The following is a 15,476-nucleotide window of genomic DNA, read 5'->3' on the forward strand; positions in this document are numbered from 1 at the left end:
AAGAGGAGCCCTCCGGCGAGGTGGAGTAGGTTTGCCGATGCCTTCATTGATCATTTCTTGCATGTCGAGACTAAGGCAGCTTGTGCCGCTGAGTTTGAGAGCCTGAGGCAAGGTAGCCTGAGTATGTAGGAGCACCATATGCGATTCGCGCGCCTGTCCAAGTATGCTATTTACATATTGACCACTAGGGTGCACCGGTTTGTACCGGGCCTCAGCCTTTTGGTTATTATTGAGGTCGCTACAGCTGCCTTGAATTCTTATTTGAACTATGGGATGATGGTGGCATTTGCTCAAGCCATAGATACCCGCAAATTGAAGAATAGAATGGAGCGAGAGGGTAGCAATAAGGTCCGATCCGTGGGCAACTTTGGTGGTTTTTCTGGTAGTGGTGGTAGGTAAGCATGTAGGGGAGGGTCATTAGGGCCAACCCAGTCCTTTGCTCAGTCTTCAGTCAGTGCTCAGCCATCAAGGCCCATACAACAATAGTGGAGCCGTTTTAGGCCTGGTTATGGCAACATGAGTCTGCTACATGGACCTACCCATATGATACTGGTGCGGTATAAGGGGTAACATTCAGAGGGATTGTTGTTCGTCCCGCTAGAATGTGGGCAGGGGTGCGGCAAAACCAACCAGTTATGCATCTACTGCATCTGTAACCCCTCATCCAGCTCGAGGTACTCCAGCACCGGCGGGGTATGGTGCATCTAGGGGTGGTGCACAAAGTTCGGGAGGACCCAGCCATTTTTATGTTATGAGGGGCCGTCAGAGTTTGGAGGCTTCTCCAGATGTTGTTACATGTATATTGACTGTCCAATCTTATGATGTATATGCTCCTATTGATCCTGGTTCCACTTTGTCCTATGTCACTCCCTATATTGCTAAGGAATTTGGGATAGAACTGGAAGAGCTCCATGAGCCGTTCTCTGTATCTACTATGGTTGGTGAGTCTATTGTGGCCGCGTGGATTTATAGAGATTGTGTTGTCATGGTGCGTGGTCGGGATACCATGGCCGATCTCATTGAATTGTGGATGGTTGATTTTTATGTAATAATGGGGATGGACTATCTTTATTCATGTATTGCCGAGATTGATTACCAAACAAGAACCGTTAAGTTTGAATTTTCAAATGAGCCAGTTATTGAATGGAATGGGATGATGTGGTGCCAAAGGCTAGGTTTATGTCCTATCTTAAGGCCACATAGGTGCCTCATCGATGCTGAGGCACCTACACTTGAGTCTGTGCCAGTTGTGAATGAATTTCTGGAGGTCATTCTTGATGAACTCCCTAGGATCCCCACAAGATAGGGAGATTGATTTTGGGATTGATGTGATGCCAGGCACGCAGCCTATATCTATTCCACCCTATCGAATGGCACCGGAAGAATTGAAGGAACCAAAGGAACAATTGAAGGATTTGTTAGAGAAGGGTTTCATCCATCTGAGTGTGTCTCCTTGGGTCGCACCGCTGCTCTTTGTAAGGAAAAAAGATGGTTCACTGAGAATGTGTATTGAGTATCGGTAGCTCAGCAAGGCCACAATCAAAATAAGTACCCACTTCCAAGAATAGATGACTTGTCTGATCAATTCCATGGTGCTAAGTACTTCTCCAAAATTGATTTAAGATCTGGGTATTACGAATTGAAGATCAGGGAGTAGGATATTCCAAAAATAGCTTTCGGGACCCCGTATGGGCACTTTGAATTTTTGGTGAATGTCTTTTGGGCTAACAAATGCCCCGACAACTTTCATTTATGATATTATTGTATATTTATGAAGTCGAGAAGACCATGCAGATCATCTCAGGGCAGTTTTGCAGACTCTGTATCATCATAAGTTGTATGCAAAGTTTTCGAAGTGTGAATTTTGGCTTGAATCTGGCACATTCTTGGGTCATGTTGTCTCCAGAGAAGGAATTAAGGTTTATCCTCAGAAGATTGCAGCTATGAAGAATTGGCCTAGACCTACGATTCTAATAGAGATTCATAGTTTCTTGGGCTTAGCTGGGTATTATAGAATGTTTGTGGAGGAGTTCTCTACCTGTCACGCCCAACCTCGGGAAGCGCGACCAGTGCTCAACCGAGTGAACCCGATCGAGCAAGACTGTTAGATACTTTCTACCCAACTCACTCATGATCAAGAGAAGACATGATTTCATTAATTAGACAGTAGTCATATATACAATACTAGATCGTCTCATTGGTTATATCACTTTTACGATTAAATATACACACATTCTTATGATTCGAGTGGAGCAAGAGATCAAAACACATCATAATCTGTTTGGTTTTTCTAGTACCCATGTACAACCCACATAGTGTCTACGGAGCCTCTAAAAGATACAAAAGAGAGTTATGATAGTGCCGGCAACAAGGCCCCGGCTATATCTCAAAACGTGATAATAATATGAACAAAAGATACAATACATGACCCCGGGATGAAGCGGGGCTCACCAAGTCTATTGGGAAGAGGATGTACCAGTATCGCTGATCAACATTGCCTGATTTGGAACCACCTGCATCCATTTAAAGATGCATCGCCCCCGGCAAAAGGGATGTTAGTACTGTCGAATAGTACTAGTATGTAAAACTAAACACCATTTCAATAGAATGAATAATAATACAAGGGGAAAACAGTCATGATTTCAATAAGTGCTTCAAACAATACTAAAACATCAAGTAAGGATCACATAAGTTCTCAAGTCAATTTCCATGTTATTAGGTTGGGTGATCTTTAGAGCTGATATACCATAATTCACAATACCATCGTATTCTTACACGGAGTTCGATCACGACCCGATCGGCTAGGTCGTCTCATTTGAGACATCAACCATAACCACAATTTCAATTATCATTTCTAGAACAACCACCACCATGTGTGCGGCATGGCGTCCGATCATGGCCCGATCGGCTAGGCCGTCTCACCCGAGACATTACCTTTTTCAGTCAATCATCTCACATCATACTTCTTCCACATCCTTTCAATTCATTGGCACTAGTGGCTACAATTATAAAGTCATCCTTGGCATTTGGCCATATTTCATATTTCCAGTTCCCCTTTCCACATTCAAACATCATTATCATTATCAACAATAATAAGGCTTCCCATTCAAGACATTAAATTCACATATGAGCAATTTGGGAATCTTAGGCACATAGAGGCTTTTCATACAATTTGGCATAACAACCTTTATTTCGATCTTGGCATGAAGTCTTAACATTTCTAACACATATTCCACATTTTGAACACATCCTCAAATGGCAAGATGACATGATGAAGAATTTATAATAAATATTGAACATACATCCTTCAACACAAACACATTAGGATTAGCCAATTATGTAATGATCAATTTGGGACTAACACCAATTACATGAACACCGTGGGATTTGATTCTAAGAAGAAGGGGGTTTAGCCAACATACCTCAATTGAGCTTCCTTAAACTTTTAAAAAGTTTTAGAATTCTTATTAAAATTCAATATATTTTAGAAATATAACAAGTTGAACCAAAATTAGGAAGATGATCATGATTCTAGCTCATTTGGGCATATTATCAAGCATTAGGTGTGCATTATAGTTTTTAAGGCCCTTTTACCAAAGATTATATCTTTCCTCAACCCATTCTCTACCATTTTTAGGTCACAACCTTCCTACATAAATTGATAACACATGCATGCAAAGTAACAACTCCCACACCCAAAATTGCCTTGCTAATTACTCTGTTTTTCCGTTGGCCAGGGAGGTTCACCAGTCAGCTAGTTTGGGAGTTTGTCTTGCGGACTCTAGTGAAAGAGGGGTAATTATGGAAAATAGGGCTGAATCATTGCTTGTTGTGGAAGTCAAAGAGAAACAATACGACGATCCATTGTTGGTGCAGTTGAAAGATGGGATTCACAAACATAAAACTATGGCTTTTACTCTTGTCATGGATAATGGTACACTAAGGTACCAAGGGAGGCTATGTGTTCCGAATGTAGATGGTCTCCGGGAAAGAATTATGACCGAGGCTCACACTTCAAGGCATTCCATGCACCCAGGTTCTACAAAGAGGTATCATGATCTCAAGGAAGTCTATTGGTGGAATGACATGAAAAGGAATGTGGCGGACTTTGTGGCAAGGTGTCCGAATTGTCAGCAAGTAAAGGCGGAACACCAAGGGCCTGATGGATTGGCACAGAACATAGAAATTCCAATGTGGATGTGGGAAATGATTAATATGGATTCTGTGGTAGGATTTCTGCGTACTCCGCACAAGTTTGACTCTATTTGGGTGATTGTGGATTGACTCGCGAAATCAACAAATTTCTTGCCAGCTAAATCTATTGACACAGCACAACAAAATGCTCAGTTGTATATCAAGGAAATAGTCATGCTGCATGGCACTCCAGTTTCTATCATTTCCGATCGAGGGGCTCAGTTCACGGCCAATTTTTGGAAGAAATTTTAGCAAGGTTCGGGTACTCAGGTGAATCTTAGTACAACCTTCCATCCATAGACCAACGGGCAAGCAGAGCGGACTATTCAGATGCTCGAGGACATGTTGCGTGCTTGTGTTCTCGACTTCAAAGGTAGCTGGGATGATCATTTTCCACTCATAGAGTTTGCTTATAACAACATCTTTCATGCTAGTATTCAAATGGAACCACTTGAGGCATTATATGGTAGGAGATGTAGATCTCCCATTGGGTGGTTCGGAATTGGGGAAGCTGAGTTGATAGGGCTAGACCTCATGCACCAGGCTATGGAGAAGGTTAAGATCATTAAAGAGCATTTGAAAACTACTCAGAGTCATCAAATGTCCTATTCGGATGTTCGTCACAGAGACTTAGAGTTCAAAGAAGATGATTGGGTATTCTTGAAGGTTTCCCCCATGAAGGGTAAAATGCGGTTTGGAAGGACAGGGAAATTGGGTCCGAGGTATGTCGGGCCGTACAAAAGTATTCAGAGGATTGGTCAGGTAGCGTACAAGCTTGATCTACCACCCGAGATGTCATTAGTGCACCTGGTATTCAATGTGTCTATGTTGAAGAAGGTAGTTGGAGATCCGTCAGCTATTGTGCCGGTTGAGACCATTGAGGTTAATGAAGAACTATCATATGAAGAAATTCCAGTTGCCATTCTTGATAGGCAAGTTCGAATGTTGAGGAATAAAGAAATTGCCTCCGTGAAGGTGTCATGGTGAAACCAACAGGTTGAAGAGGCTACTTGGGAGGCCGAGGAAAAGATGAAAAAGAAGTATCCTTATAAATTTTTTGTATCACTTGTTCAGTTAATGTAAATGTGCTTCTTTCTAAATATATTGTATGTGAGGCCACGGTTGGTGCTGTAATGAGTTATGTTACGTCATTGGCTTATGTATATGTTTTAAGGTTATGTTTCTGGGGCTCTCTTATAGGTGGATAGGCCTAGTTATAGGGGAAACTCCAGCGAAATATTTGGAAATTTAGGGAGTTAGTCAAATTTGGGGCTGCTGGTGTGTGGTATGAAAACTGAGTAGGATAAGATGCTAATAGTGAACCTTGACCCTCATTCGAGGACGAATGATCTTAAGTGGGGGGAGGATGTAAGGCCACGTGAAATGTTTCCTAAAAACTGGGATTCCGTGATGCCGAGGTAGGCGTAAAAGGAAAATATCTGGCAAAAATAGGCATTTCTGCGGCCCATTATGCAGCCGCATAATCACTCTGCGGGCCGCAGAGTGGAGTAGCTACTTGGGCCATTTTGATGTCAATTTCACGGCCAGTTATGCGGCCGCACAATCATTTTGCGGGCCGCACTTTTGTCACACAATCAACCTTAGAATTGTTTTGGAGGGAGGTTCTGCGGTGCATTATGTGACCGCAGAACAGGTCTGCGGGCCGCATAACTACCGCAGACCTAGGCAGATGTTTTCCAATTTTTGGCACCAAATTATGCGGCCGATATGAGGACCGCATAGCCATTCTACGATCACATATGCGACCGCATACCCTGTTCTGCAGCTTCATTTTTTTGGTTTGTAAACCCGACCCTATTTCGTTAAAACATATGACATAGTCCATTTTTGAGCATATTTCTGATATTTTTAGAGTGAGAAATAGTTCTTAGAGTGGGGAAGTAATCTTCAACCTAATATCCAACAATTATTTCTCAATCCTTGAAGATTATCAAGAAAGTCTTCATCCTAAAGGTAAGAGTCTATGCCCTAGCCCTTAATTTCAAAAATCTACTAACATGCCTCCAAGTGAGCCAAACTACCCATAGATTTCCGTCTAAGAGCATCCGCCACCACATTGGCTTTCCCCGGGTGATATAGAATATCGATGTCGTAATCCTTGAGTAACTCAAGCCATCTTCTCTGCCTCTGATTCAACTCCTTTTTTTTGAAAATATATTGAAGACTCCTATGGTCCGTGAATACATCCACGTAGACCCCATACAAATAATGACGCCAAATCTTTAATGCAAAAACCACCGCCGCAAGTTCTAAGTCATGCGTTGGGTAGTTCTTTTCATGATTCTTGAGTTGCCTAGAAGCATAAGCTATAACCTTGCTGTGTTGCATTAACACACACCCAAGCCCGATCCTTGAAGTATCGCAATACACTGCAAACCCATATGTACCCTCTGGCAGGGTCAACACCGGCGCTGTAGTCAATCTTGATTTCAACTCCTATAAGCTCCTTTCACAAGCATCGGACCATTGGAACTTAACCGCTTTCTGAGTCAATTTAGTCAATGGAGAGGCAAGAGTAGATAACCCCTCCACAAACTTCGTGTAATACACTGCTAAGCCTAAGAAACTGCAAATCTCGGTTGGTGTTGTAGGTCTAGGCCAATTCTTCACCGCTGAAATCTTTTGAAGATCAACCTTAATTCCTTCTTTGGAGATAACATGACCCAAGAATGTGACAAATTCGAGCCAAAATTCACATTTTGAAAATTTCGCGTACAATTGGTGCGGATGAAGAGTCTGCAAAACTGCCCTGAGATGATCGGTATGATCCTCTTGACCTTGCGAATACACAAGAATATCGTCAATGAACACTATCATAAAGGAATCGATAAAAGGCTTGAAAACCTGATTCATAAGATCTATGAAAGCTGTCGAGATATTTGTTGGCCAAAAAGACATTACCAGAAATTTCAAAGTGCCCATACCGGGTCCTGAAATCTATTTGCGGAATATCCTGCTCCCTGATCTTCAATTGGTGGTACCTGGAGCGTAAATCAATTTTGGAGAAGTACCTAGCATCCTGTAACTGATCAAACAAATCGTCTATTCTTCGTAATGGGCACTTGTTTTAGATTGTGACTTTGTGGAACTGCTGGTAGTCAATACATATCCTCAGTGATCCATCTTTCTTCCTCACAAAGAGAATCGGTGCGCCCCATGGTAACACACTCGGTCAGATGAAATCCTTCTCTAACAAATCCTTCAATTGTTCCTTTAGCTCTTTTAATTCTGCTGTATGTAGGGCGGAATAGATAAAGGCGGCGTGCCTAGCATCACATCAATCCCAAAATCAAATTCCCTGTCTGGCGGAATCCCAGGGAGCTCATCACGAAAGACCTGCGGAAATTCATTCACCATTGGCACAGACACGAGTGTAGGTGCCTCAGCATCGGTGTCCATAACTCGGACCAAATGATAGATACACCCCTTGTTAATCATCTTTGTGGCCTTAAGGTAAAATATAAACCTACCTTTTGGCATCACATTATCCCCCTTCCATTCTACAACTCGCTCATTCAAAAATTCAAACCTCACAGTTCTAGTTCGGCAATCGAGCTTGGCAAAACATGAATAAAGCCAATCTATTCCCATAATTACATCAAAATCGACCATCCCTAATTCAATGAGATCGGCCATGGTGTCCCGACAACGTACCGTGACAACACAACCCCTATAAACCTTTGCGGCCACAATAGACTCGCCAACCAGAGTAGATACGGAGAATGCCTCAGGAAGCTGTTCTGGTTCTATCCCAAATTCCATAGCAACATAAGGGGTAACATAGGACAAAGTGGAACCGGGATCAATAAGAGCATATACATCATGAGATTGGACAGTTAATATACCTGTGACAACATCTGGAGAAGCCTCTACACTCTGGAGACCACTCACGACATAGAAACGGCTGGGTCTTCCTGAACTTTGCGCACCACCCCTAGCTGCACCATGCCCTTATGGTGCTGGAGTGCCTCGAGCTGAAGGGGGTGCTAAAGATATAGCATCTACAAAACTGGATGGATGCGCTATGCCCCTGCCCGCACCCTGGCGGGATGAACGACACTCCCTATGAATGTGACCCCTCAATCTGCAACCGTAACATATAGGTAAGTCCATATAGCAGATCCCTGAGTGCATCTTCCCACATCTGGGGCATGGGGCCTCTGCTGCTGCTGGAATCTCCCTCCTGATTGCCTTGCTGGTGGGGTCCCCTGCTGCCCTGATTGGGCTCTACTGGCGGTGCACTGGCTGAAGACTGAGCAAAAGACTAGGATGGCCCTAATGAACCTCCCCTAAAAGCTGATCTTCCCCCACCAAATGACTCTCAAAAGTGGCCCGCGGACCGGGCCTTGCTGTTACCCTCTCGCTCCATTTTGTTCTTCAACTTATGGTTCTCTGTAGCTTGAGCAAATGCAACAATCTTCCCATAGTTCATATATGAATTCAAGGCAGCTGTAGCGGCCTCATTGATAACCAAGGGGCTAAGGCCCTGCACAAACTGGCGCACTCTAGTCTCCATAATAGGCAACATGAGAATGGCATATTTAGACAGACGCGCGAACTCCATGTGATACTCCCACACACTCTTACTTCCTTGCTTAAGGTTCTCAAACTCTGTGGCACAGGCTGCCCTCATCTTGGAAGGTAAGAAATGGTCCATGAAATTGTTAACAAACTCACTCCACCTTATTGGAGGGCTCCCCACCTCCCGAGAGTCCTCCCACAGCTCAACCCAAGAATAGGCCACCCCTTTCAGGCGATAGAGGGCCAACTCCACTCCCTCCATCTCAATAGCACGCATAACCTGAAGAGTTTTATGCGTCTCATCAATGAAGTCCTGTGGGTCCTCCTCGGGATTAGCATCTGTGAACACTGGACGGTCCAACTGAAGAAACTTGTTCACCCAAGAACCACTAGAATCCCCAAGCAGTTAGAGGCGAATGTGGCAAAAGTAACCAATTATTCTACATGGTTGGCGAACATTGTATCAGTACCAAAGAAGGATGGAAAGATTAGGATATGTGTGGACTATCGAGATCTCAACAAAGCCAGTCCAAAGGATGATTTTCTTCAACCAAATATTAATATCCTCATCGACAACTACGTGAAGCATGAGTTGCAATCGTTCATGGATTGATTCGTCGGATACCACCAGATTTTGATGCACGAAGAAGAAGCGGAGAAAAGAATGTTCACCACACCATGGGGATTTTATTTTTAGAGGGTCATTCCATTTGGTCTCAAGAATTCCGGTGCTACCTACATGAGGGCCATGATGACCCTCTTTCACGATATGATCCACAAAGAAATTTAGGTATATGTGGACGACATCACATCAAGTCTCAGAAGAGTGCAGATTATATAAGTGACTTAAAGAAGTTCTTCAAATGTTTGCGTTGGTACTATTTGAAGTTGAATCCAGCGAAGTGTGTATTCGGAGTCCCCACAGGAAAAATATTAGGTTTCAACATCAGCGAGAAAGGGATAGAATTGGACCCTTCAAAGATCAAGGCCATTCAAGACTTGCCACCACCCAAAAGCAAGAAGGATGTGATGAGCTTCCTAGGTAGATAAAACTACATCAGTAGGTTCATATCCCAATCAACAGAAATCTGCGAGCCTATTTTCAAGTTGTTGAAGAAGGATGCTGCTAGAAAATGGATGGAGGAATGTCAGAAAGCTTTCGACGGTATCAATGAGTATTTGTTGAGTCCATTAGTGTTAGTTCCTCCCGAACACGGGAAGCCACTGTTATTATACTTGTTTATTTTGGATAATGCATTTGGGTGCGTATTAGTATAACACGACGAGACTGGGAGGAGGGAGAAAGCTATCTACTACCTGAGTTAGAAGTTTACATCTTATGAAGCTAGATACACCTTGTTGGAATGGACCTGCTACGATTAGACCTGGATCACTCAGAAGTTAAGGCACTACCTGTCAGCATATTTCACGCATATGATATCCCAACTCGATCCGCTCAAGTATATCTTCCAGAAGCCGATGCCTGCAGGAAAGTTGGACAAATGGAAGATTTTTCTCAGCGAATTCGATAGTGTTTATGTGATGCATAATGCCATCAAGGGACAAGAATTGGCTGATCATCTCGTATGGAACCCGATAGATAAGGATTACGAGCCACTTACCACACATTTCCCAGATGAAGAAGTGTTGTTTGCAGGAAAGGACATTGTAGAGTCATACCCAAGGTGGAGAATATTCTTCAACGGAGCGGCAAATTTCAAAGGTGTATGTATTGTTGCAGTCCTAATTTCTGAGTTAGTACAACATTACCCGGCTTCAGCCAAGATAAGCTTTCCTTGCACAAATAATATGGTGAAATATGAAGCATATATCCTTGGGATTAGGATGGCAGTCGATATGAACATCAAGGAACTTTTGCTCATAGGAGATTCCGATTTGCGGATACACTAAGTTCACGATGAATGGAACACCAAGAATGTTAAGAACCTTCCATACTTGCACTGCACAAAAGAGTTGTGTAAGAAGTTTACCATGATCGAGTTTAAACAAGTTACTAGAATCAAGAATGAGTTTGCTGATGCTCTTGCAACCTTGTCATCTATGATCCATCATCCGAACAAGAATTACATCGACCTCATCAAATTTGAGGTTCGAGATCAACATGGGTACAATTTCCATGTGGATAAAGAGCTGGATGGTAAGCCTTGGTACTATGTTGCGACCAAACACACTCACGCAAGTATACGCGGTCGTCAAGTAATAAAGTGACTAAAAGTCGGATGTCAAACTCACGAGGACTTATGATTAACTATTAACTAAATTAGACTGTCCTAATTATCTAAACAAGAATTAAACCTAAAAATATTTTATTCTAAACTAATTAAATAAAAAATATAAATAATGAACTTTGAACAGAGAAAGAGCAGATTTTTTATGATATCAATGTAATGAAAACGATCAAGGGTTATGGGCTATCTAACAATCCTATTGTATTCTTAAATTGAATTGACCGACTAATTTATCTAGCTTATTGGTTGACAGGGTTAATATTGCTCATAAGAATCTGTCGAGTTCTTACTTGCCTATTCAAGCTAACCTAACGCCTATATGTCTATGGAGTTAGAATCAACAAGAACGCATTTATAATTCCTGTAAATCAACCAAGCAAGGCAATTAGGTATATGTCTATCCTAACCACGAATCCGTTCCCCGATGCCTGAGTTCAAGAACTTGCCCTACTCAATTCTATATGCAATATAGAATTCCCACTTTTGAGTTCAATTCTAGATTCGTAGATAATATTCAATTGGTGATCAAGCAATTAAATAATTAAGCGCAAGATTGAATAAATAAACTAATATGATAAATCAAGAAGTCAAAATCAATATCCGAATAACAATAGTCATGAAAGAACCACAACCCTAGAACGTGAAGTTTAGCTCCATATAGACATGGCAGCCAAACAACAATTTATACAAAGAAACATAAAAGATTACTAAGTTTGGTGGAAGAAAAGATGAAACCCAGCCTCCACGGCGGCTCTGTTCTTGTGTTTTCCTCTCAAAAATGTCCTCCCCTTCCAAAATAGGTTTAGGTTGGCTTTTATATTAGTTGGGGCGTCTTGGGGTCGAAATAACCGAGTCCCAATCGAAATAGGACACTTTCCCATCTTGAGCGTCCAGGGCAGCGTGGGGCGCTGGCCCTGGCGCTCAAATTTCTTGGCTACTGTAAATTGCGCCACAGCCAGCGCCCCACGCTCGCTGTGGCCCTCAAATTTCACTTTTTGCGTTTTTGTCCCGATTTCGCTCCAATTCGCGCCCTTTCGTCCCAAATTGCATCCGAATAATCCCTACACATAGAAATACCAAAATTTAGCACAAATAATCATATTAAACATCTCAAATCCTCGAGACATGAGCAAAATGTGAGGCGATATATATTAAAATATGCATACATTAAGCCAATTATCATACTACGACATCAAAAGTTGCCTCAAAGTAAGAGAATACTGTCACGCCCCAACCTCGGGGAGCATGCCCAACACTCAATCGAGTGAACCTGGTCGAGCAAGCCTAGTAAACCTTTCCTACCCGACTCATTCATGATCCAGAAATGGAACGCGTCACCATTTGTAAAAAAGGAGAGAGATCAGTTATATAAATATATAAACGCTGCTAGTTCATTTTTCATTATATACATTATGTCGTAGTTAAGTTCCCAAACTACAACTCGATCCAACGACACCCCAACATACGTACATGACCCACATAAATGTTTACGAAGCCTCTAAGGGTACAAAAGAGAAACATGACAATACCGGCAACAAGGCCCTGGCTATACCTCAAAATATGAAAACTTATACAAAGAAGGACTACATGACCCCAGGAAGAAATGGGGCTCACCAAGGTTGCTGTGATGAGTGTGAGGTAGAACACCACTATCTGCGATAGAACCACCTACATCCATTAAAAGATGTAGCGCCCCCGGCAAAATGGACGTTAGTACTGTCGAATAGTACTAGTATGTAAGGCAAACACCAATCTCAGTAGAATGAACAGTTAAACAAAAAGAAGGCAGTCACAATAATTAATAAGTACTTCATGAAAATACAAGAAAACACCAAATAAGTATCACACAATTCCCAATTCAATCTTTTCATCTTTTTAGGTTAATAATCTTTAGTGCCAAAGCCACAACTCATAATGCCACCGTGTTTTACACGGAGTCCGGTCTCGGCCCGACCGACTAAGCCATCCCAAGTGAGATATATCCATATCCACAATGTAAATCAATAGTTCCAACACAAATGCCACCATGTGCACGACATGACGTCCGATCTCGGCCCGATCGGCTAAGCCATCTCACTTGAGACATAACCTCTTCCAATTGTTAACACAATTCACATCTCTTTCCCATCTTTCATTACATGGCACAAACAGCCTCATTTATTAAATAGTTCTTGGCACTTGGGCACATTTTGCAATTCAAGTCTTACCCTTTTTATTCAATCAAATAAGGCATTACACACATAAGGGAAGGAACTTGGAAAATCATAGATACGTCCTCAAATAGCATAATGACATACTAAATATCTAAAACAATGAGGGAACATAAATCTCTCAACCCAACACACTAAGGCAAACAATTCTAGTAAGATCAAGTTGGAACTTACACCAATCATTTGGACACTAGGAGTTCGATTCAAGGAAGAAAAGAGTTAGCCATACATACCTCAATTGCGCTTCTTTAGACTCTTCAATTTCCGGAACCCTTAGCAACCTCAATCTATTTAAGCAATATACAAATTGAACCCAAAATTAGGAAAATATTCATGGTTCTAGTTCACTTCTTATTTTTCCCACACTCTTTATCACATGCATGCAAGATAAACAACCCTCACACCCATGGACCATCTTATTAATACCTCATTATAGCTATGTTTGAAATTTAGAGCTGGGATGATGAAGTCTTACGTTTTTGGATGTAGAAATTGAGTGCTCTACTCGAGTATTTCCAAGCTTTGAGTGATGGATGAAGATTGATTGATGAAAATTAGTTTCTCCCTCTAGAAACCTCTCTCTCTCTCACTAGAAATATCATAAATGAGCTCAAAATAGACTAAATGGGGTGTTTTAATGGAATGGGGGTCAGGTTTTAAACAAAGAAAAATGGTGCCCCGACACAGGTCTGCGATCGCATATGCAACCGCATAATGGTTATGCCGTCCGCAAAGTGACCGCAGAAATGGCCCTCAGGGGCTTGAACATACGGCTTAGGTATGCTACCAGTATGCGGTCCGCATACTCATTCTGCGGTCGCCTAATGCACCACAGCACTCCCTCCGCAAAAACTCAAGAGTGATTATGCGATCGATATGCGGTCCGCAGAGTGATTATGTGACCGCATAATGGGCCGCAGAAATGCGTTCTTCTGCGAAATATTTTCCTCTCAGTCCATTGGGTACTGTCCAATCCAAAAAGTCTCAGGAATCTAACTTGGCACCACAAAACTCCAAGTTTTTGGTTTAAATTTTTACGGGTCCTTACAAATACGTAGCGAATGCCACCAATTGTTAAGGTAAGAACAAAGAAAACTAGCAAATCTCTTTTTCCTTAACGGGGAAGTCTTGTAGTGGAGGACCCCGAACTTGGTTCGGTCAAGGTGCGTAGACGTTGCCAAAGCAAAAAGATTACTGGTAGAAATACATGCAGGAAGATGGGGGCCTCACATGAACGGCTTCACTTTTGCCAAGAAGATTTTAAGAGCTAGATATTTTTGGATGACCATGGAAAGTGATAGTATCTATTACATGCAGAAGTGTCACTAGTGCCAAATTCACGTGGATTTCATCCAGGTTCCACCTAATGAGCTAAACGTAATGGGTTCTCCTTGGCCGTTTGCCGCTTGGCGCATGGATGCGATTGGACCTATAGAACCTGCCGCATCAAACGGACATTTCTTCATCATGATAGCCATCGACAAATTCACCAAATGTGTCGAAACCTCAACATACCAAGCTGGCACAAAGAAAGTAGTGGCAGACTTTGTCTATAACAACATAGTCTGCAGATCGAGCATCCAAGAGTCAATCATAACTGGCAATGTAGGCAATCTCAATAGTGATCTCATGAGGAGATTAGCAAGAAGTTCAGAATCATCCACCGCAATTCCACAGCCTACAGGACACAAATGAATGGAGTGGTTGAAGCAGCAAACAAAAACATCAAAGGGATCTTACGGAAGATAGTGGACAATCACAGACAGTGGCACAAGAAGTTGTCTTTCTTCTTGATGGGTTACCGTACCACTATGAGAATGTCCACTAGAGCAACACCATACATATTGGTATATGGCACGAAAGTTTTGATACCCGCAAAGGTCGAGATACCATCTTTGATAGTCATTCAGGAAGCCAAATAAGACGACACAGACGTGTCAGGCAAGAACAACTCATGCACATTGATAAAAGGAGAATGCACGCAGTATGTAAGAGCCAGCTATAATAAAAAAGGATGTCCAGGCATTCAAGAGAAAAGTGAAACCTCGGCAATTCACACCGAGGAAGCTGGTTTTGAGGAAGATATTCCCTCATTAAGAAGAGGCCAAAGAAAATTTGCACCAAACTAGCGAGGTCCTTACGTGGTCCATCGAGTATTGTCAGGAGAAGCATTGATCTTAGCATAAATGGACGGAAGAGTGAAAACAAAGCCCATCAACTGAGAGGCAATCTAGAGACACTACATTTGAAGACAAATAGAATTAGGGTTCGGGTTGTAGCA

The 15,476-nt window shown here is 42.2% G+C and overlaps 1 protein-coding gene across 1 annotated transcript; it reads left to right on the forward strand.

Moving 5' to 3' along the window:
* Window positions 1-14,575: 14,575 nt before the first annotated feature.
* On the forward strand, window positions 14,576-14,890 carry LOC142175225 (uncharacterized). Its single transcript, XM_075241805.1, has one exon. The coding sequence runs from the start codon at window positions 14,576-14,578 to the stop codon at window positions 14,888-14,890; it is 315 nt and encodes a 104-aa protein (XP_075097906.1).
* Window positions 14,891-15,476: the final 586 nt, after the last annotated feature.

This window comes from Nicotiana tabacum, chromosome 21 (assembly GCF_000715075.1).
Source record: "Nicotiana tabacum cultivar K326 chromosome 21, ASM71507v2, whole genome shotgun sequence".
NCBI lineage: Eukaryota > Viridiplantae > Streptophyta > Magnoliopsida > Solanales > Solanaceae > Nicotiana > Nicotiana tabacum.